This window comes from Neoarius graeffei, chromosome 26 (genome assembly GCF_027579695.1).
Source record: "Neoarius graeffei isolate fNeoGra1 chromosome 26, fNeoGra1.pri, whole genome shotgun sequence".
NCBI lineage: Eukaryota > Metazoa > Chordata > Actinopteri > Siluriformes > Ariidae > Neoarius > Neoarius graeffei.
Window position 1 is genome coordinate 54,577,587 of NC_083594.1, and position 23,066 is coordinate 54,600,652.

General features: G+C 46.4%; 1 protein-coding gene across 1 annotated transcript in view; it reads left to right on the forward strand.

Annotated features, from left to right (window-relative positions):
- LOC132874615 (inter-alpha-trypsin inhibitor heavy chain H3-like) overlaps positions 1-23,066 on the forward strand; it is a 38,277-nt gene that overhangs the window by 510 nt on the left and 14,701 nt on the right. Inside the window, 8 exon segments of the mRNA XM_060910933.1 lie at positions 1,056-1,219; positions 15,817-15,921; positions 16,109-16,271; positions 16,453-16,569; positions 16,719-16,847; positions 17,656-17,772; positions 19,832-20,000; positions 21,514-21,624. Of these exon segments, the coding sequence (XP_060766916.1) occupies positions 1,056-1,219; positions 15,817-15,921; positions 16,109-16,271; positions 16,453-16,569; positions 16,719-16,847; positions 17,656-17,772; positions 19,832-20,000; positions 21,514-21,624 (1,075 nt within the window).

Sequence of the window (23,066 nt, forward strand, 5' to 3'; positions counted from 1 at the left end):
ACACGTTTATTCTGAAATGTCCTGACTCAGCACAAACAAAGAATCAAACCTCAAACTGGTTTGTAGTTGGTCATAAATACAACACACTTTTTCTTCAAATTTTGTTTTTAAGAATCCCTGTGGCCATAATAGAATAGAATAGAATACCTTTATTGTCACTATACACATGTACAATGAGATTAAAGCATCTCCAATAACAGTGCAAACAGCATGGAGAGAGAGAGAGAGAGAGAGAGAGAGAGGGGAAGGGGAAAAAATGGTCCTAAATAAAAACTATAACTGAAAATATCTCACCAACTCCTTTTATTTTGTTGTAGATTTACATTCAGTTCTGTGGAAATGATATTCAGGTACATTGTACTGAAACTCTCACAACATTGTAAATTTATTTAAACACAGAGCTCATCAAATAATCATTAAAACGGGACTAAACGCAGTCCAACGTACGGCCTGACATTATCTCACCACTAAACCCACTAAAACATGTCGAAGCAGTTGCGTAACCTCGGGGTGAAGGTCCACTCACACTCTGGAGGTTATTTTTGTTTGCATTGTTCTGTATGTTTTGGACACAGAGTCTGGAGCTTAACTCGAGCCAAAAAATGCAACACAGTATAACGATAGTTATGGCCAGGTTCAATGCCCAAACTGATAATCACATCATCAGGTACGCCACCACTCTTGCCAGAGCAGTTCGGGGTTAGGCATCTTGCTAAAGGGCACTTGAATCAGTCTTGCTGGTGCAGGGAATTGAACCAGCAACCTTTTGGTCCCAAAGCTGCTTCTCTAACCATTTTGCCATGGCTTCCCCCAGTGAGAGTATAATTACAGTATTATGTGATTAGAAAAAAAAAAACACCATAAATTGTCAAGAAATTGGACTGACCCCTGAATACAACATCACATTCACAGGCTGAGGGGAAATATATTCCTGACTGTTACGGTTTAATTTTTAATCCCCGATAAATAATTTTTTTGCATATCCATACTGGAAGCATTAAAGAAAACTGAAATATAAAAAGCCAAAATCATGCTGTTTTTGTCCCTCAACACAGGAACGAGAAATCGATATCTACAGCTTCCACATCAACTCGACAGTAACCAGCCGCTACGCCATCACAGTCATCACGAGCCGTGTGGCGAACCGACTCAACGAGTCCAGAGAGGTTCATTTCCAGGTCAAGATTCCAAAAAATGCTTTCATCAGCAAATTCAAGATGTAAGTCAATAAAAATCATCATTTCTACAAGTGACCTGAGGGGCACATCAGAAGAAAAAGGAATTGGCAAAAAAAAGGGGGGGGGATCCCAATAACGCTTCATTAATATGATTTTTTTATCATATTTTTCATTAATATGAAATTGTATTCATTCAACTGTTTGACTCAAATGTACAGAAGCATAAAAAAGAGCCAAGTAAAGACCAAAGGGGTGAAGCTCAAATCACAAACACTAAATTCACTGGCAGATGGAGCCAGAAGGTTAACTCCAGTAAGAGAGTCACGCAAAAGTCCAGAAATCTTCATGGATCACTCGGGGGCACAAAACAGAATTACACCCAGCACAGTGAGATTTCACAGAGGAGCTTTGTTGTTCTCGGTTGCTCATGACATTACTGCAAAAAACAAACAATTTCTTCTGTTGAGTCGAGAAGAACGGGCAGCGTCTCCTGGAACTTTCTGTAAAACATCTCGAAAATGTCTCAAAAAAGGTTATTAGGAAGTAGACACTGGCTCATTCTACAGATGTATAATATCCACATTCACTGGATACGAGCAATCGCGCACTCTGATTGGCTACTCTACTATTCAGCTATCAGCTCACATACGGTGAGTAGAGAAAACCAAAATGGCGGAATGTGTTACTGAACCAACCGAGGATGAAATAAAAACTACTTGAAAACAAAACCCCCAAAAGACAAAAAAGCAACAAAATATGAAAGTATTTAATGGTAAGAATGGTTTTTTTTTCAAGAATTATTATCATCACATTTTTTACAAATTGCTCCTGTCATTTCGCCGGTTTGTTTACATTCTTCATTTTTAAGCATTAAAATTTGTTGAATTTTTTTTAACTTGCTCAAAAGTGGGTGGCACGGTGGTGTAGTGGTTAGTGCTGTCGCCTCACAGCAAGAAGGTCCAGGTTCGAGCCCTGTGGCCGGCGAGGGCCTTTCTGTGTGGAGTTTGCATGTTCTGTCCGTGTGGGTTTCCTCCGGGTGCTCCGGTTTCCCCCACAGTCCAAAGACATGCAGGTTAGGTTAACTGGTGACTCTAAATTGACCGTAGGTGTGAATGGTTGTGTGTGTCAGCCCTGTGATGACCTGGCGACTTGTCCAGGGTGTACCCCGCCTTTTGCTTGTAGTCAGCTGGGATAGGCTCCAGCTTGCCTGCGACCCTGTAGAACAGGATAAAACAGCTTGAGATAATGAGATGAGATTTTGTAGAAAGATTTTATCAGACTTGCAAAAAATAAAAATAAAAATGCTCCGTTTCTCCAAATCCAGTGAATGTGGATAGAATAAAACAGTTATTCCACTCAATCTCATCATACATGGATTATAGACAACTCGGTGCTACGCGCCTCATCGCCTATCAGCTCATGTACAACTGGATTTCATGGAATAACTGTTAAATATTAAATCTTTACACACAGTTCTATGCAAAAGTCTTAGGCACATGTAAAGAAACACTGTTGACCAGATATGGCCTAAAAATAATGAAATGAAATGTTTCGATATGAAAAAAATTAATATAAACAGTAATCAGTAAGCCGTAATAAATATAAGAAGTCAATATTTAGTGTGAGATGAAATTTCAAAAATTTCGATCGTAGTCTCAGGTCCAGTGAGTGCAGTTTTATGCGGAAATGATCTGTAGGTTTTACTGAGCATCTTACAGAATGCTCAGACACTTACAAACATTGTTGTAGAAGTCAGAGCGGGTGGGTGGAGCACAGAAGTACGGCAGGCCAGAACGGAGTTCCAAAAACTCTTTTTATTTGCACTTTTCAGTAGCAACGTACACGTTCCCAGCCACACACACACACACACACACACACACAAGTCATCTGGTGCGGGAGAGAGCTCACTTCCTCTGCTCTCTCTCTCCTTATATACCGGTAGGGCGTGGTTGCTGGGAAGACACACAAACACAGGTTAATTCACATCAGGTGTAGTGATTCTGCCACTTACCTTCCCTGACTCCACCCTCCGGTCACAGACCGACGCTTGACCACGCCCACACTGCCACATACCCCCACCGCCCAACTCAGGCCAGGCAGCCGTCCGGCCCACAGCCGACTCCCCCGCCCTTGACGGAAGAGGAAGTCCGCCACGACCATCTGCGCCCCCGGCCTGTGGACCACCTTGAAGTTAAAGGGTTGGAGTGCCAGATACCAACGGGTGATCCGCACGTTGGCATCCTTCATGCGGTGGAGCCACTGGAGGGGCACGTGGTCCAAACAGAGGGTGAAAGGGCGTCCCAGCAGGTAGTAACGGAGGGTGAGGACCACCCACTTGATGGCCAAGCACTCCTTCTCTATGGTGCTGTAGCGCCCCTCACGCACTGACAGCTTTCGATTTATGTACAGCACTGGGCGATCCTCCCCCTCCACCTCCTTGGAGAAAAAAAAGGGAGAGAAAAGTCAGGGGAATGTAACAGTGGCCCCCCACACAGTGCAGCCTTTACATCAGAAAAAGCCCGCTGGCATTGCTCCGTCCACTGGACCGGATCTGTTGCCCCATTTTTAGTGAGATCAGTCAGCGGGCTGGTGACATCCGAATAATTAGGTATAAACCTACGATAATAGCCAGCCAGCCCCAGGAACTGTCTCAGCCCCTTTTTGGTCTTGGGCCTCGGGCAGGCTGCAATCTCTGCCGTCTTGTTAATTTGGGGATGCACCTGCCCATTGCCCAAGTGGAAGCCCAGATACAGTACTTCCACCCGCCTAATCGCACACTTCTTTGGGTTGGCTGTGAGACCCGCCCGCCTCAGCGACCTAAGGACGGCCCTCAGGTGTTGTAGGTGCCGCGGCCAGTCATTACTATAAATAATGATGTCGTCAAGGTATGCAGCCGCATAGGTGGCGTGGGGGCAGAGGACCCTATCCATCAGCCGCTGAAACGTAGCGGGCACCCCAAACAGCCCAAAAGGAAGTGTGACAAACTGGTGTAAGCCGAACGGTGTGGAAAAGGCCGTTTTTTCTCGGGATAATGGAGTCAAGGGGATCTGCCAATAACCCTTTGTCAAATCCTGTGTCGAGTAAAAGCAAGCCGTGCCTAGTCGATCGAGCAACTCATCAATACGAGGCATTGGGTACGCGTCAAATTTAGACACCGCGTTGACTTTTCTATAGTCTACACAGAACCAGACCGACCCGTCAGCCTTGGGTACCAAGACCACTGGGCTGCTCCAGTCGCTGTGGGACTCCTTGACGATGCCCATTTTGAGCATGGCCTCGAGTTCTTCCCGAACCACATTTTTCTTGTGTTCGGGTAGCCTGTAAGGGCGGCTATGCACTACCATCCCCGGGGGCATCTCAATGTGGTGCTCTATGAGGTCGGTGCGGCCGGGCAGGGGTGAGGACACGTCCGAAAATTCGGTCTGCAATTGGGCAACCTCCACGAGTTGTGTCGGGGAGAGGTGGTCTCCACAGGGGACCGGATAGGTACGCGATGCTAATGCTCCCTTTTGAACCTCCGGCCCCAGCTCCGCCTTCTCCAGAACCACTGACACCAACACCTTGGGGACCTCCTCGTTCCAGAGTTTGAGCAGATTGAGGTGGTAAATCTGTAGCACACCCCCCCTGTCCGTTCGCCTCACCTCGTAGTCGACGTCCCCGACTCGCCGTGTGACCTCAAAGGGTCCTTGCCACTTGGCGACCAATTTGGAGCTCGATGTGGGCAACAGTACGAGTACTTTATCTCCCGGTGCGAACTCCCTAAGGCACGTACCCTTGTCGTACAGGCAGGTTTGCCATTCTTGGGCCTGCCGCAAATTCTCCTGGGTTAAGTGTGTGAGTGTGTGGAGTTTTGCGCACAGGTCAATAACATATTGAATTTAATTTTTACTTGGTGAAGGTCCCTCCTCCCAATTTTCTTGCAGCACGTCTAAAATGCCACATGGCTTATGCCCATACAACAATTCGAACGGGGAGAACCCCGTGGAGGCTTGTGGGACCTCTCGCACTGCAAACAACAAGGGTTTGAGCCATTTATCCCAATTATGTGTGTCCTCGCTTACGAATTTCTCAATTATATTTTTGAGGGTGCGATTGAATCGTTCGACTAAACCATCCGTTTGTGGGTGATAAACGCTGGTGCGGATCGGCTTAATACCTAATAACCCATAAAGTTCGTTCAGTGTTCGTGACATAAACGAGGTGCCTTGATCAGTCAGAATCTCTTTGGGGATTCCAACTCGGGAGATAACACGGAAGAGCGCTTCCGCAATAATGCGTGCTGAGATCTTGCGAAGAGGCACTGCTTCCGGGTATCGCGTTGCATAGTCCACTAGAACTAATATAAAGCGGTACCCTCATGTTGACCGATCTAATGGCCCAACGAGATCCATCCCAATTCTTTTGAATGAGGTCTCGATTAATGGGAGAGGGCACAAAGGCACTTTTGGAATGGCCGCTGGATTTACTCACTGGCATTCGCAGCACGCCGTACACCACCTATGGACATCGCCGCGAATCCCTGGCCAATAGAACCGGGCCATTATTCAGGCTAGTGTTTTATCCTGCCCTAAGTGTCCAGCCATGGGATTAAAGTGAGCCGCCTGGAATACCAATTCCCGGTGGCTTTTTGGAATCAAGAGCTGCGTGATTTGTTCTTTAGTCTGAGTGTCCTCCGTCACTCGGTATAATCTATCCTTCATAATAGAAAAATAGGCGAAGGACGGGGTGGCGTTTGGCTGGAGCGTTTGACCATTGATTACTCTCACTTGGTCAAACGCATGCCGCAGAGTCTCGTCTCGCAACTGCTCTAACGGAAAATCTGCGAGGGATTCCCCGAGAGAGGGAGGAGGAGCCGGTGGCTCCTCACTCTGACGCGGAGATGACGTAGACGGCTCTGTGACAGCTGCTCCCGCCAATGCGACACCGGGACCTCCCCTTGCTGAAATACGGCAGGACCCACTCTTTACTAAATGACTCATTAACTCCCCGAATCCCGGCCAATCAGTCCCCAAAATTATCGAGTGGGTGAGGCGAGGATTAACCGCTGCCTTTACTCTAAATTTTTCCCCTCTGAAAAGAATGGGGACCGACACTAAAGGGTAGCTGTGAACATGCCCGTGCACACACAACACCTTCACCCCCTGTGCTCCCCCCAATGCCTCATCTTGCACGAGGCTTTGGTGGATTGAAGTCTGATTACAGCCAGAGTCCACCAAAGCCTGATATGTATCCCCTTGGATACTCACCGGTATGCAATACGCTCCGGCCCGATCGAGGGAGGCTCCTGGTGTGTCGGGGATCCGGACCACCGCGCCCACCTCCTTTGCCAAGCATTGATGCTGGATATGCCCCGGCTCCCCACAAAGCCAGCAAACCGGCCTGGGCTTTCTCTCTACACCGGTACTCTGGGGCTCACTCACCTGAGGGTGGGGGGGGGAGACAGACACGGAAGTGGGAAATGGGAGGACACCGCAGGTGCGGCAGACCAGCTGTGAGGGAGCCAGCCCCCGCCTCCGCGGTGGGGGAACGGGGCAAGGACGAGACACAGTAGGGGAGGGGGAGAGAGAGAGAGGAGAGAAGCAAAGAGGGGATCTGTGATCCTGCCGTGGGAACAGCCACCAAATGATCCTCCACCAACTCGATGGCCTGATCCAGCGATGTCGGGCGATGGCACTGGACCCACTCCGCCGTTCCTTTGGGAAGTTGCGCGATGAACTGCTCCAGTGCCACCAGGTCGACGACTCCCTCGGCGTCGCGGTTGTCAGCCCTCAGCCACCGCCTGCAGGCGTCCCAGAGTTTGCTGGCCAAATGCGAACGGGCGGCCGACCTCCTCTAGGCGCAGAGCACGGAAGCGCTGACGATGTTGTTCGGGGGTGCGCCCCACACGCTGGAGGATGGCCTGGCGCAGGTCCGCGTAGACCAGCTGGCTGTTGGTGGGGAGCTGTAGCGTGGCCAGCTGCGCCTCGCCTGTTAGCAGGGGGAGGAGGCGCGCTGTTCCACCGGCCACCCCGAGGCCCCTGCTGCTTGTTCAAATAGCGTGAGGAAGGCCTCGGGGTCGTTGTGCGGGCCCATCTTCGTTAGGGTGAGGTGGAGTGGGCCCGCAGCGGTGGAGATGGTGGACCCCGCCGACGCAAGGAGGTGCCAGAACGCCTGACAATCTTCCTGTTGCGCCAGCACCAGGGCCTCGGACCATTGTTCTTGCTCCTTTCGGAGGGCGAGCAGCGCCTGGTGCTGGCTCTGTTGGGCCGTGGTGAGGGCATGGATCAGGTCTGCGACGGGGAAGGACTCCATGGGGCTGTTCTCCTCTGTGCTCGGTCCCAGGTTTCGGCACCACTGTAGAAGTCAGAGCGGGTGGGTGGAGCACAGAAGTACGGCAGGCCAGAACTGAGTTCCAAAAACTCTTTTTATTTGCACTTTTCAGTAGCAATGTACACTCTTCCAACCACACGCATACACACACACAAGTCATCTGGTGCGGGAGAGAGCTCACTTCCTCTGCTCTCTCTCTCCTTATATAGGGCATGGTTGCTGGGAAGACACACAAACACAGGTTAATTCACATCAGGTGTAGTGATTCTGCCACTTACCTTCCCTGACTACACGTCGGTCACAGACCGACGCTTGACCACGCCCCCACTGCCACAATTGCTTTTTCTGTAACATTTGATTTTGTGCTGGAAAAAAGTGAGCGTTTGGAACTCTAAAATGTTTTTGCAGTGTTTTCACTCGATAATGTAGAAGTCATAAAATAGAAATCTATCACAAAGTTTGCCTGAAAAAATTACTTTTGCACAGAACTGTAGATAAATAACATAACATGCCCTCAAAGGAATACAGAAGAATGTCATTTATGCAAACAGCAGACACACTGCAGTGACAGGTACAGCATTTACCACCTGCCCTGATCTGGAGTCAGATCTACAGTTCACTAGAGCACGAGGACGGGTTTAAGGTTCAAGGTTCAGAATCACTTTATTGTCCCCAATGGGGCAATTTGTTGTGCAGTAGATAGTATACAGCTCACACACACACACACAATCACACACACACGTACACTAAAAACACTAAACAATCAATAAATAATAATAAAAACAAAAGAATCCAAAAGTATGAGTGGGAGGAGGGGGGCATGTGTGGTTCAGTATGGTTCTTCATGGAATTTAGGAGTAAAGTGGCTATAGGTACAAAAGAGTGTTTATATCTGTTGGTTTTGAATTGTGGAAGTTTGAAGCGTGATCCAGATGGCAACATCTGGAATTCGGCCTGTAAGGGATGAGAATTATTTGACAAAATAGATTCAACCCTTTTTTAGCATCTGCTTCTGGTAAAGTTCCTCTAGGCCTTTCTGCTTAGAACCTATAATACGGCTACTCACATTAATTATCTTTGAAAGAGAATTTTTTTGTTTTACAGTGATAAACCCATACCAACAGATTAAGGAGAAGGTAACCACTGACTCAACAAAGGACCTATAGAAAAGGGTCATCAGGGTCTTGTCCACATTAAACTTAGCTAGCTTTCTAAGGCAGTACAGGCGCTGCTGGCCTTTCTTACAAAGCACACTGGTACTTGGCTCAAAACACAGCTTGTCATCAATAATAGATCCTAAATATTTGTACTCTTTAACAACCTCTATTTCCTGACCATTTATACTAGTCTTTTCAGTGTTAGTGACATTTTGCCTAAAGTCTATACACATGTCCTTAGTCTTTGAGACATTCAGTTCCAGGAAGGCTTCCTGACACCACATTATAAAATGGTCAATGACCGGACCATGTGAAGTTTCCTCATTATTCAGTAGGCTAACAATAACCATATCATCAGCGAACTTCACAATGTGTTGGTCATCAAACAGAGCGACAGTCATTGGTGTACAAAATGAAGAGGAGGGGGGAGAGAACACACCCCTGTGGAGAGCCAGTTGATACGAAGGCCAAGTCAGAAAGATGACCATTGACTCTCACTTGCTGATATCTATTAGTGAGGAAGTCTAGTATCCAGCCCACAAGGTTGGCCTCCAGTTGGAACTGATGCAAGAGCTTCTCAACCAGCAGGTGGGGCTGGATGGTGTTAAAGGCTGACGAAAAGTCCACAAACAGTAATCTGGCATGATTTTTATTGCCCTCAAGATGTTTAAGCATGAGGTTAAGTACTGTTACAGTTGCATCCTGAACCCCTCTATTGAGTCTGTATGCAAACTGTAGTGGGTAGAGAAAGCCGTTTGTTCTAAATGTCAGTTCTCTTTTGATCAGCTTTTCAAAGGACTTCATCACAAGTGACGTAAGGGCTATAGGTCTGTAGTCATTTAAAGCCTTAGGGTAGCTATTCTTTGCAACAGGGACTATTAGTTGACTGTTTCCATAGGTCAGGGACCTCCTGTTGGCACATGGATTGATTAAAAATATAATTAAAAATTGGGCCTAATTGTTCTGCACAACAAGAAAGAACACAACTGCCAATATTATCTGGGCCTGGACTTGATTTGGCTTTCCAGTATTTTAAAATATTCACCACACTTTGCGCCGAAAAACAGAGAGCTGATTGAGACAGGGACAGTAAAGACTGTTTTTGGACAGTAATTTCGTTGTTAAAATCATGTTTGTCAAATATTGAGTAAACTTGGTTTAGTTCTTGGGCCAGGGATATATCTGAGGTGTAGCCTTTCAGTGCCACCTTTTTCTTTGTTTTGTCATTTAGACCCACCATTATTTTGACACTATCCCATGCAGAGCCTAGGAGGTTATTCCTCAATTTGTGTTCCACTTTAAGTTTGCAGTCCCATTTAGCCCTTTTAATTTCACGTTTAATCTCCTTTTGGATACTATATAATTCCTGAAGGTTATTTTGACTAAATGCTAGCTTTTTCTTTTTCAATATGCTAGAAACACCTCATGGATGCACTGGGACGCATCCTCAGTGATGTATCCTGGGGTCCTCGGGTGTTTCGGGTCTCGCAACATCATACACCCTCACCCAGGTGACCCAGCCGGGGTTGATCAAGCCCCGACTTGTGTCCCAGTAGCAGTCCACGGATCACCCCTTTTAATCCAAAGCCACCATGTGGCTTTCTCTGAGGCTTTACTTGCGGATGCAATGGCCCTCTTCTTAGCTGCTCCTACAATGCCCAAGCGGCTCAGGACTTTGCAGAGGGAGCACCCTGCAAAACCCCAACAGCCGACTTCTATGGGCTCGTAGAAGGTTCTTCAACCTCTCTCCCTGCACTCCTCCACCAGCTCCTGGTACTTGGCTCTTTTCCTCTCATTGGCCTCCTCAAGACGCTCTTCCCAAGGAACTGTAAGTTCCAGAATGATGAGGTGTTTTGAAGCCTCAGATGTTATCACCACGTCTGGACGGAGAGTTGTTGCTGCCACATGTTGGGGAAACCTCAGCTGCTTTCCCAGGTCAGCCTGCAGCTGCCAGTCATTTGCCGTGTGGAGGAGGCCTGTTGTTATATGTTGGCATGCTCGGGGTTTCTCTCCAGCTTTTACGAAGGAGACTGCCTTCTTTGGGGCATGATGGTGCTTGCAGGAGCTGATGGCAGAGGTTAAACTTTCAGCAACTGCCTTAAGCACCTGGTCATGGCACCACCGGTAGCGGCCATCAGCCAGGGCCTTTGGGCAGCAGCTGAGATGTTGTTCTAAGGAGCCTCTACCAGAGCACAGAAGGCAGGAGGGTGTCTCACTCTTTCCCCAGACATGGAGGTTCACTGGGCTAGGCAGGGCATCATAGACAGCTTGCACTAGGAAACGGACCCGATGGAAGTCTGCCTGCAAGATGTTTGTCCAGGTGATCCTGCACTGTAGTGCGCTCTCCCACCTTGTCCATGCTCCCTGTTGCCGGAGTCCCACCGCCCTGCTCACACGCTCTTCCTCCACGCCTGCTCGGACCTCCTCCTGGATCAGGTGGTGTCTCTCCTTACCGTGGGTCTGGCCGATCAGGGTCTTTGGGTAGTAACCCAGGCCTGCTCTTCCTGTTGCCATGGTGCCCACCAGTGCCTTCTGTCTTAGGCGAGACTCTGCCACCTCCACCGCTCTCCCAGCCTTCCACTTCCTTCCTGTCCTCACCTCGATGCCAGCTGCTGACACCTTGCAGTCCCTTGAGTCCCTGTACTGTAAGGCTTCTCTGGTGCGTACCACCATGAACTCCTCGGTGAGGCCGCTGAAAGGAAGCTGCAGAGTGTTATTCGCCCCATACAGTGCCGCACTGGTGAGACTACATGGGAGGCCTAGCCACTTTCAAAGAAAGCCACTGATCTTCCTTTCTAGGGACTCAACTGCTGTCATTGGGACTGCATAGATTAGCATGGGCCAGAGGATTCGTGGCAAGATAGAATGCTGATAGATCCAGGCTTTAAATCTACCAGGCAAACCAGACTTGTCAACCTTGGTGAGCCAGGTTCCAAGTTCCATGCTGGACTTCTGGATGGCAGCTGAGTCTTTCAGGCAAGAGTCGAAGAGTTTCCCCAAACTCTTGACAGGTTGCTCTGTGATGGTTGGAATGACAGTTCCTGAGATGGAAAACCAGAACTTGTCAATCACTTTCCCCTTCTTCAGCACCATCGATCTTGACTTGGAGGGCTTGAAACTCATCCTTGCCCAGGTAATGAGTCTCTCAAGCCCTTGCAGGATCCACCTGCACCCTGGGACCGATGTTGTAGTGACGGTCAGGTCATCCATGTAGGCCCTTATTGGGGACTGCCGTACACCTGACTTAGTCAGGGGCCCCCTGCATTCCACCTCGGCTGACTTGACCACCATGTTTATGGCTAGCGCGGAAAGGATAACAGAGATGGTACAGCCTGTTATTATTCCTTTCCCAATGCAATGCCAGTCTGATGTTTCTGACCCAGAAGTGACCCTCATCCTGAAATTATTGTAGTAATCCAAGATGAGGTCCTTGATCTTAATGGGAACATGATGGAGGTGCAATGCAAGCTCGACCAGCTTATGCGGTATGGACCCGTAGGCGTTGGTCAGGTCCAACCACAAGACCGCTAGGTCGCCTCTGTTCTCATGAGCCTCTCTAAATCTTTAAGTTGTTTTCTCACCCATGGCTTGTTATTAGGGTATACTTTGACAACCTTTTTAGGAATTACAGTGTGCTCACAATATGTGACCCATGAGCTGACCACTTCAGTCAGTTCATCAATATCCCCATGAAGATTTGACAAACTCCTCCCACAAGGTGCAATCCAAGCAGCCTTGCAGAACAAGGGTAGCCTCCTCAGACCAGACCTTCACTTGCCTGGTTTCCACTTTCCCCCTATGCAGACAAGTGCGATACACTGGTATGAGATGGACGCAGTTGTGATCGGCAGAACCCAGGGGAGGGAGAGAGACAGATTTATAGGCACCTTTAATGGATCCATAACACTGATCAAGGATCTTCCCATTTCTGGTTGGGCAGGACACATATTTATAAAAACATCTTAAAATTTTGTCCAAAAAACAGTGATTAAAGTCACCTAAAATTAGTTGTGGCGCATCGGGGGACACTGCCTGTAGTTTCTGGACAGTGCTATAGATTAATTCTAGGGCAGTGCTTTCGTTCGCCTTTGGGTGAATATAAACAACAGAAACGAAAATCTGCGGGAATTCTCTGGGTAGATAGAAAGGGCGTGTGGAGACTGACAGCAGTTCAATGTCTTTTGTACACAGTTTTTCTCTCACCAATGTTGTTTTGCACCAGTGCTCATTTATGTACAGGCACACCCCACCCCCTTGCGACTTGCCAGTGGTCGCTGCAACCCGATCCATGCGTAGAGGCTCACCGAAACCATCCAATGCAATGTCAGCATCTGTGTCCGCTTCCCCCAGCCATGTTTCTGTCAGGGCCAGGATACAGGCTTCTTTGAATTCATGTTGGTATCGGACATAAGCTTGCAATTCGTCAGACTTGTTTCGGAGGGACCACATGTTAGCAAGGATGATAGAGGGTAGAGGAACGCGTCACAAATGCCACCTCGCTCGCTCGCGTAATCCACCTCTCCTACCCCACTTCCTAGTTCTCCGATGAGGTGCGTTAGTGAAGCTCCTGTTCTTTCCGTAGTTCCATTTGATGTTGACGATGTTTGGAAAGATTAGATCTGGAGGTGGCCTAGAGTTCGCTGGTTGATCGAACTTTAACAGATAGTCGCGGCTATATAAAATCCGAGACTGGGAGGTGCCATACCAGGCTTCCACCAAATGGAAAGTTTGCCACACCACTAACAATATAAATCCAACAGTCCAATTCATTGTAACAGATCAGACAAAACGATCACTGCAGGGCAAATCATGCATGAAAGTTGTGGATATGCATTTAAAACTGCGATCCAATATGAGACAGAACTCAGCAAACTTTAATGAGCTGTACAAACAAACAGACAGCACCACGCTACTATCCCTGCCGGTCGCTGCATGCGCAAGCGCCCCCCCAATGATTCTGCCATCAACTGATCGTGTTAAATAATGCTTATGTAGCAGGTGCTACTAGGGTAGTCCGACTACGCCACCCCTAGGTGGACACTAGGGGAACTCCAATTACCATTACACTCATACCAGGACACAGGCTCGGGTACTGAGATGACAGAGACTTGTTTCCATACACAAAGAGAAATTTTATTAATACAAAAGCACAACAATAAATGTAAAAAGCTGACATCAGACTGATTTAAAACACACCACAAAAAAAATCACTGCAAAGCTTTTCAGTTGGCCATGGTCACACAGTAAGTCACAATTCATACACACCCACATTTAGGGTGGGGAAAACAAACACAGTAAAGGACTTGTTAATTCACACCAGAACAGAGGCAGAAGAGCAGGTGTATGGATCTTTTAAGTAGACTGGGCGTTGGCAACACACGTAAGCACTTGCACATAAACTCATTCAGACAAAACAAAACAGGCACGCGCACACACACAGGAGCAACTGAGGCACACCGGTGGGCGTCCAGCCGCCCCTCAATATGGATGCCAAGAATCCACCCCAGGCACACGTGCGCAGAACCACACTCACCCTCACACAACACGGCAATTGGTCAGTCACACAGTGAGAACAATCACCACACACAGAAGAGGACCCACCACCTGAAGGACGCTGTCCCCACCACCGGCGCTCCGCTCCTGCGTATACAACAAAGACAAAAACACACAATTATTTATGGGCCTCACACACCCATACACACACACACACACACACACACACACACACACACACACACACACACACACACACACAGACCTACATACAACACACACACACACACACACACACACTGGGGTCCAAAAGACCCAAAGCACAAAACAAAATAACAAAAGAATAAACAGCAACACGAGACTCCACGGCAATAAGCCTCCTCTCTATGATGCAACTCAAAAATAACAAAATGAGACAATCAAATAATAAAGCAAACAAAAACCAAACAATAAGCAAGATGCCCTTGGCCCTGGCACTCAGCCGAGAGCTGTATTCCACAGTCACTTTACACACGCGCGCACTCGCTCATTCACACAAAGTCTGAGAGCAGAGAATTCAAGCTGCAATGGCCAATGGTCCACGGTATTGGAGAGCAGAGACGTCGACACGTCAATGCAGTCGTAAACAACAGGCAAAGCAAAGCAGCAGTTGTTCTAGCCGGCAAAGTCACTTCCTTGTGAGATGGTATCTGAGTGACACACAGAAGTACGCTTAGCAAACAGCCAGCCCAGTAACTTCACCACGCAACTCTAATTAAAACAACCTACCTGAGTGACACTAGTTAATGCACGGAGCTCGTAGCAAGGTGCAGCATGCAAGTCAAGTAATGATATGATAATGCTGAAACACATACAACAGTGGGCTTACTAAACAGCCGGCCTGATAACCCCATAACGCGACTCAATTAAAACCAACATACCTGAGCAACAACTTGTGGATACAAGGAGCCCATGGCAAAATATAGCAGATGAGCCGAACGATGGTGCATTAACCAGCGTAATCTGATGGGAGATGTAGTAGCCGCAGTGCAGCAAAGAATTCGGTGACACAACCGGCGACCAGGTGAACCCAACGACACAAGCCTCTGATGCTACGCACTGAATTAGGGCCATGTACAAACTATAATATCTTACCGGTAACGCGATTGGCCGCCAAGGGAAAGCACAGAGCCAACCAGGAGCCAGGAATCAGGTGATTGGCTGTCAGAGCAACGCAGAGAGACAACCAAAACCAAAGCAGAAAGTAGGAGGCCAATCATGATCAACATGATCAGAGTAGCGAGAGAGAAAGAGAACCAATGGACGTAAGGTAAACAAACTATATTCACCCAGTCCATCCTGCCACACTTGGTTCGGCCTCAAACCCACAGTTCATCTCTAAAATCCTCCTCGATTATCCAGTGGAACAAGATTTCACAGAATAACATGCAGAGTAAGATTCCACAATGTGAACAGAAAGTGGGAGCACAAAACTAAAAACATACCAGAGTTTAACTTCTTGTGGTGAGGTGAGGCACTGAGAGTAACCAGTGACTTTCTCTTCATGTTAATGATCGGCCTAAATTAAATAAAGTGTTGTCACAAGGCTCTTTAAGACACAGGAATCCTGAATTGTGGTTTAAGTGTACGAAATAACAGTGACTCGTCTACAAAAACATGTCTGAACACCTTCTGATCAGGTTAATCGAGGGAAAGACGTATGATGGTGTTGTGAAGAAGAAAGAAGAGGCACAGCAGCAGTACAGTCGAGCAGTATCTCGAGGAGAAAGTGCCGGGATTGTCAGGTACCACAGAAACAGAAATAAAACTGATTACACAGCTGGATTATTGCAGCCAGGTGAGAAAAAAGGGATTCAAGTCATGAATTCATGTCTCTAACCGGCTGAATGAACGAGCATAAAGTCTAATTCCCATACAACTCTCATCAGTAATAATAATAATAATAATAATAATGCTTGTGATGGGCTTCAGTGCAGTAGGAAGGACGCTGGAGGAGTTTAAAACCTCAGTGACGGTGGCAGCTTTGAGTAAGGTGACCTTTGAACTCACCTATGAAGAGCTGCTAAAGCGACGACTCGGCAAATACAAGTTACAAATCCACGCGCAACCAATGCAGCCTGTGGCAGATTTCAAGGTGATGTCAGACCTCAAGGACGCACAACAACTCTGTCTTGTTCCAAACTGCCTTTAAGGATTTACTGCTAATTTAACAAGCAATAGATACGATTTGAAGCGGTAATTTTCCCGTCATAATCATGTGACAACAAGGTAAATTACAGCTGTAAGAGTTCACACTGAGGCCGTGTCTCCACTAGATTGACGTCTATATTAATGAGCATCCAGGTCTTTCCTTCCTGGAGGTCAAAGGAGGGCTGAAGACTCAGGAGCTCTCCGGGGCTGTGATCAGCACTCTGACCGAGTCGACCAAAGAGGTGAGAAAAATTAAAAACAGTATGCTTTAGTGAACCATTTAGATCAACTCCAAAGCCTCTGTCATTCAGAAATTGATTAACTAGTTCATATTATTATTATACCGGTATGTCATATTATATTATCTGTCTCTCCTCGTTCGTACGTGCAGGCATGGGTCAACTTTTACCCCACACGCGAGCAGCAAACACAGTGTGAAGGTTGTGGAGAAAATGGACTAAACGGAGACCTGCTCATAGAGTATGATGTGAAGAGACCACATCAAAGTGGAGAACTTCAGGTTTAAAACCTCAGAAATCGTCCATCCTAAACTATCAGGATAAAACTACTAAACATTAAAGTGCATATCCTGGACCAATTTCCTTTTTTTTAAATATGAAAGTATGTCCCTTTACACACTCATCCAGAAGGGTAATTTTGCACAAGGCCATCTGTCTACAGCAGAAAAAAATAAAATAACAAAACGCGTCTGGAAAAATCCCAAGGGAGTCTGGAGCCAGATTCGTGACGTCACCTGTGGAAGCGCCAGCAGGCTGAGAGAGCTTGCACGGTTTCAGTGCACAGCCTGTGTAGACCAAGTTTAGCAGCTAGCGATTTTGCGTTGAAATATGGAATTGTCACTTGAGCGCAATGTTACTTCACCTTTGGATGAAGAATGTAATGTTGCTACACCCTCCTACGATACATCTGTTAACCATTTTAATAATTATGTGATAACGTTGAAGAAATTTGCAGAAAACCACCAGGTCGTTTTCTCATAAACAAACCAGCGCTGACGTAGGATTCAGAGGGAGGCGTCCTGCACGTGACGTCACAAAAATCAATGTTCCTTGGGAAATCCAAATGCCAAGTTTTTTCAGACGCGGAACAATTCGCCTCAAATGGTTTGATTTCAACTAAATTTTTCTGGTACTGCGCAAGGTAAAAAAATTGCACAAAATGCAAAATGTGACAGATATTTGACCAAAGTTTAATATAAAATAGGAGAATTACATTGATCTTGCTCCTGAATTGACGTGTGATATGCACTTTAAAAATTATTAGGATTATCTGTGACATTATATTATTTTGTCTTTGCCCATTTCTAGGCATCCAATGGCTATTTTGTCCACTACTTTGCACCTACAGATATTCAGCAAATCCCAAAAAATGTGGTCTTTGTCATTGACCAAAGTGGCTCAATGCGTGGCAGGAAAATTCAACAGGTAAACAGTAAAACAAGCAAATCCATTAAATTATCAATAATAATAATAATAATAATAATAATAATAATAATCCTGGATGAATAGAATATCCATCACCTAGCTGTATGCATTTAAAGACCTTGAACATAAGACCTTGTATTTTACATGGTGACAGGTCAATGGTACAGTGTTTGAATAGATGGTGGTCAAAAAACTCAGAGGTTTAATGCATTCCAGAGGAGACAAAATCCACAACATAGACCAAAAATCAATTATAAAGTCCATCCATCTATGCATCCATTTTTTCCGCTTATCCGAAGTCAGGTCACAGTGGCAGCAGGCTAAGTAGGGTATTCCAGGCATCCCTCTCCCCAGCAACACTTTCCAGTTCCTCCTGGGGGATCCCAAGACAATCCCAGGCCAGATGAGATATATAATCTCTCCAGCATGTTCTGGCTCTACCCCGAGGTCTTCTCCCAGTTGGACATGCCCAGAAAACCTCCAAAGGAAGGCACCCAGGAGGCATCCTAATCAGATGCCTGAACCATCTCAGCTGACGCTTTTCAACATGAAGGAGCAGCGGCTCGAATCCGAGATCCATCCAGATGTCCGAGCTCCTCACCCTCCTCATCTCTAAGGCTGAACCCAGTCACCCTACAGAGAAAGCTCATTTGAGCCACCTGGATTCATGATCTCATCCTTTCAGTCACTACCCAAAACTCATGACCATAGGTGAGGGTTGGAACGTAGATTGACTGGTAAATTGAAAGCTTTGCCTTCTGGCTCAGCTCCCTCTTCACCACGACTTCATGGAATAACTGTTAAAAGTTTGCTAAAGCAACCATTCATCATCAAACCAGAAAATCATCAGCGAACAAGTAAAAGCTGCAATGTGTTGCACAGTTAAACACACACTGGGCTAAAATGCCATAGCGAATGTCATCTGACCCAGTAGCAGGACAAAGTAACAGACACACCAATCAGCTATAACATTAAACCCACTGACACACAGCTGAAATGGATTATGTTGATGATCTCATTACAGTGGCACCTGTGAAGGGGTGGGGTACATCAGGCGGCAAGAAAGAAAACAGTCAGTTCTCAAAGTTGATGTGTTGGAAGCAGGAAAAATGGGCGAGTGTAAGTGAGTGACTTTGACAAGGGCCAAATTGTGATGGTGAGATGACCGAGTCTGAGCATCGCCACGGCAATGGCACAACTTGTGGGCTGCTCCCGGTATGCAGTGGTTCGTACTGAACAAAAGTGGCCCAAGGATCCGAAGGACAACCTGTGAACCAGCGACAGGGTCATGGGTGTCAAAGGCTCATTGATGTGTGTTGGGAGTGATGGCTAGCTCATATGGGCCAATCCAGAAGAATAGAAGAGCTTCTGGAGCACAAACTACTGAAAAAGTTCATGCTGGTGATGATATAAAGGAATCAGAACACAGTGCATCACAGCTTGCTGTGTTTCTGGACCCAGGAATGTGAAGAACGCCTGCTTGAGTCGTGGGAAAAGAAACCCCAACTCTACAATATCAAGACCCAGGCATTTTCCAACCTCAGTCGCAAGATAAACGCAGTGAAATACATCTCCAAGAAACTGGAGACTTCTGATGAGTGACCTGTTGTTAGCTCAGCGAGCTGTCCAATGTTATTTTATTGCTGAACAGTTCACTGTTACCCAAATACAACTTAGCACGATGAACATCTCATGCTTAATGTTATGAATCATTTGTAACGTCAGCTTAACATAAGGTTTGCATTAAAGAGAGTAAGATCGGTGGCCTGAGAAACCATGACGACTTTGGTTATATTTAACAAGCCCTCCACTTTGTCGCTGTCAAATGAGACCAAAATATCAAAAAGAAAAAGTAGGCAAAAAAAAAACCTGTCTTGTCAGATTGGCACTTGGTTTTCTGGTCATTCTGCTCCCAGTAACTGCAGTAACTTTGGAATGTTGGGGTTAGTTGGGCATGATGTGGGCAGTGTGCAGCAACCTGCAGATTCATCTCTGGTGTCTCCATCATCTGAAACCAGAATTGCTGATCATGTTGTTTGTTTTTGCTTCTTTACGTTAGACTCGTTTGGCAATGAAGAAGATTTTGGGAGATCTGGCCGCAGATGACTACTTTGGCCTGATTGTATTTCACAGTAATGTACACATCTGGAAACATGAACTTCTCCAAGCCACAGAGACAAATCTGCAGGAGGCAAAGTCCTTTGTGACAAACATTAAGGCTGCCGGAGGTAAAAAGGTGCACAACATTCAACATAATTGGAGTCTGAGCTTTAGTTTCTGTGTCAAGAGATTTGCCAGATAAATCTGATCTAACTTTCCAAACGTTTATGACCTGGACCAAGGAAAGTTCGATGCAATCTAACACCAGTAAATGTCAGGAATTAGTTCTACACAAGAAAGGTAACGTGATTAACTTTTCCATGGTGTATAATATCAGGCAGGAGAGTAGTGTTCCTCCAGTTTCAGAGTAACTTTTCAGAATAATGAATTCAGTGTTCATGTGAAGGAAAAGCTGTATAAAGCTAATAAATGCCTGTTTGTAATTAGGAGTTTGTACAAAGAAGGTTACACGCACGATGAAATAGATCGCCTCTTTAGTGTGATCGTTCTCCCGAAGATATCGTACGGCCTTCCAGTTTACGCTGCGAGTGTCTCAGATCTTACCGTTGTCCAATGCTTTTTAAAAAGATGTTCTAAGAGACATTATACATCAATTAGTTTGAACATCTTGGATCCTTTGGAGAAGTGTGACTGACGCCTCTTTAATAAAATTAAAAATAGAGATCATCCTTTACATCGCTTCGTCGCGACTTATGAAGAATAATCTGAGCACCTTAGAAATAGAACCTGGATAAGAACCGAGATTTTAAGGATAGGGTTTTTTTTAAATAGGTTAATATTTAAATATAATTTACCTGTATAATTTTTTTGTTTAGATTTTATAGTATTTTTCATCATTGAAAATATTGTAACGGTGGTGTAGTGGTTAGCACTGTCGCCTCACAGCAAGAAGGTCCTGGGATCGAGCCCAGCAGCTGACGGGGGCCTTTCTGTGCGGAGTTTGCATGTTCTCCCCGTGTCCGCGTGGGTTTCCTCCGGGTGCTCCGGTTTCCCCCACAGTCCAAAGACATGCAGGTTAGGTTAACTGGTGACTCTAAATTGAGCGTAGGTGTGAATGTGAGTGTGAATGGTTGTGTGTCTCTGTGTGTTGCCCTGCAATGATCTGGACATTTGTCCAGGGTGAACCCCGCCTTTCGCCCGTAGTCAGCTGGGGTAGGCTCCAGCTTGCCTGTGACCCTGCACAGGATAAGCAGCTACAGATAATGGATGGATGGATCTGATTTGTACTTTTATCCAATGAAACAAAGACATTTGAGTCAAAATGAACCACAATGTGGTCAAAAATTCAGTGTTTCAGAGTTTTGAAGTCTGTCCTCCAATTCTCTTCTGTTCTACAACAACGATGGGAATAATTTGGTTATATCATCAGCCTATTAATGGATTTCATATCTGTTATTTGTTATTAATTTTGGACATAAAATTCAGTTCAGTTGTCGAAGTTTACACTGAGATTGCATTTGTTTTGAATGAAAAAATGTGGTCTGTTAAATGGTCATGTTTGAAATATCACTGCTTTATGTAATTTCACTGAATTGATAAAAGACTCACATCATTACTTGATTAAATCTCTGAATAAATGTCAACATTAATAAGTGAAGACGTCGTTCACTTCCCTTGCAGGTACAAACATCAATCAGGCCGTGCTGGATGGGGTGGAAATGATCAAAAACCACCCACGAGAGGGTTCTGCCTCCCTCCTCATCTTACTGACCGATGGGGACCCCACTTCAGGCAAACACACACACACACACCCGGGGCGTGGCCACAGAGGGGCTGGGGTGGGCACTGCCCCCCCAGGGACAAGTCCTGCCCCCCTGAGAAATGCCCTGTCCATCCAAAGAAAACTGGCCAGAAAAAAGGCCACGATTTATTATCTCTGTTCGTGTCTTGTATTGGTAGAATAAATGCTGGTGTTGATTTAAAAACAGCATACATCTGCAAAGTTTATAGCTTTAATTATTTTATGTTATCGTGTTTCCCCCCTCCGTAACCTTAAGGGGCAGAACAATTGTCAAAACTGCTTTCCAGTTGGTTCGTTTGAATAGGGGGCGTGTCAGTCCTCCTCCATTCAACTAGCAAGCACAACGCTGTGCGGGAGTTTACTTTGCGCCCATACAGTTCCTATTTCGTTCTTCTCTGTCATCTTTTCACAAAGTAGTGGTAGTAGTTTTTGTTGAGTTGAGCTTGTTCATTTCATTTACTTGTTGATTTGTGTAGATAAGTCAGCTAGTTACAGCAGTCTGCCTGTGCTAGCCTGCTATTATTAAGGCTAGGAGACTGTGCTAGCTAGTTGAATTGCCAGCCTAGGCAGGCAGCCAGCCACTAAGCATAACCCACAAAGACGTTATTAAAACATTTTATTAACTAGTACGTAACACCAAAAGACATGCATAGGTGGCTCATTAAAAAGCAGACCTCGTCTGCCCCTGTCGCTGCGCAAGCTTCTGACTCCGCTGTTGAGCCCAGCACCGCTGCTGCTAACGCGGAGCAAAGCCCTTCACAGGATCTGAATAGGTCTGCGCCATCCTGCAGTTCTGTGGCCGCTTCAGGAACTCAAAACCCCTGCATTTCACAAAGTATGCAGTCCTCCCAAACCTCTGATGTGCACGTCCCTTCCGACTTAAATATGGATAGCCCGTCCCAGCCTATTTTAACTAATTACCCCAAGCGCCCATTTGGACAAACCCTTCGGTGCTTTAGTGCAAGCTGGTATCATTCTCGACCGTGGCTCGAGTATTCCGTTATCCGCGATGCCAGCTTTTGCTTTGCCTGCCGCAAATTTAACATTTCACATTCGGACCGCGAGGATATATTTACCAAACGTGGCTTCACAAATTGGAAAAAAGCCCTTGAAAAAGACGCCGGCTTCCAAAAACATGCGTCAAGTCTCCCGCACGTCAGATCAATGTCTGCGTGGCAGGAACACCAGCGTCGGGCAGAGACGGGTGAAAGCATAGCTCACCTGCTGGGTCAAACGCAGATAGAAAAAAACAGGTACTATGTGAAGAGCATTGGGGAGGCCGTTCAGTTCCTGGCTGTCAATGAACTGGCTCTGCGTGGTCACAATCACAAGGGTGGGGAGGAGGGACTTTTCCTGAAGTTTTTTGAATATACAGTAGGGTTGGGCGGTATTACGGTAAGAAGGTATCCCGAGGTATCCAAAAGTACCAACG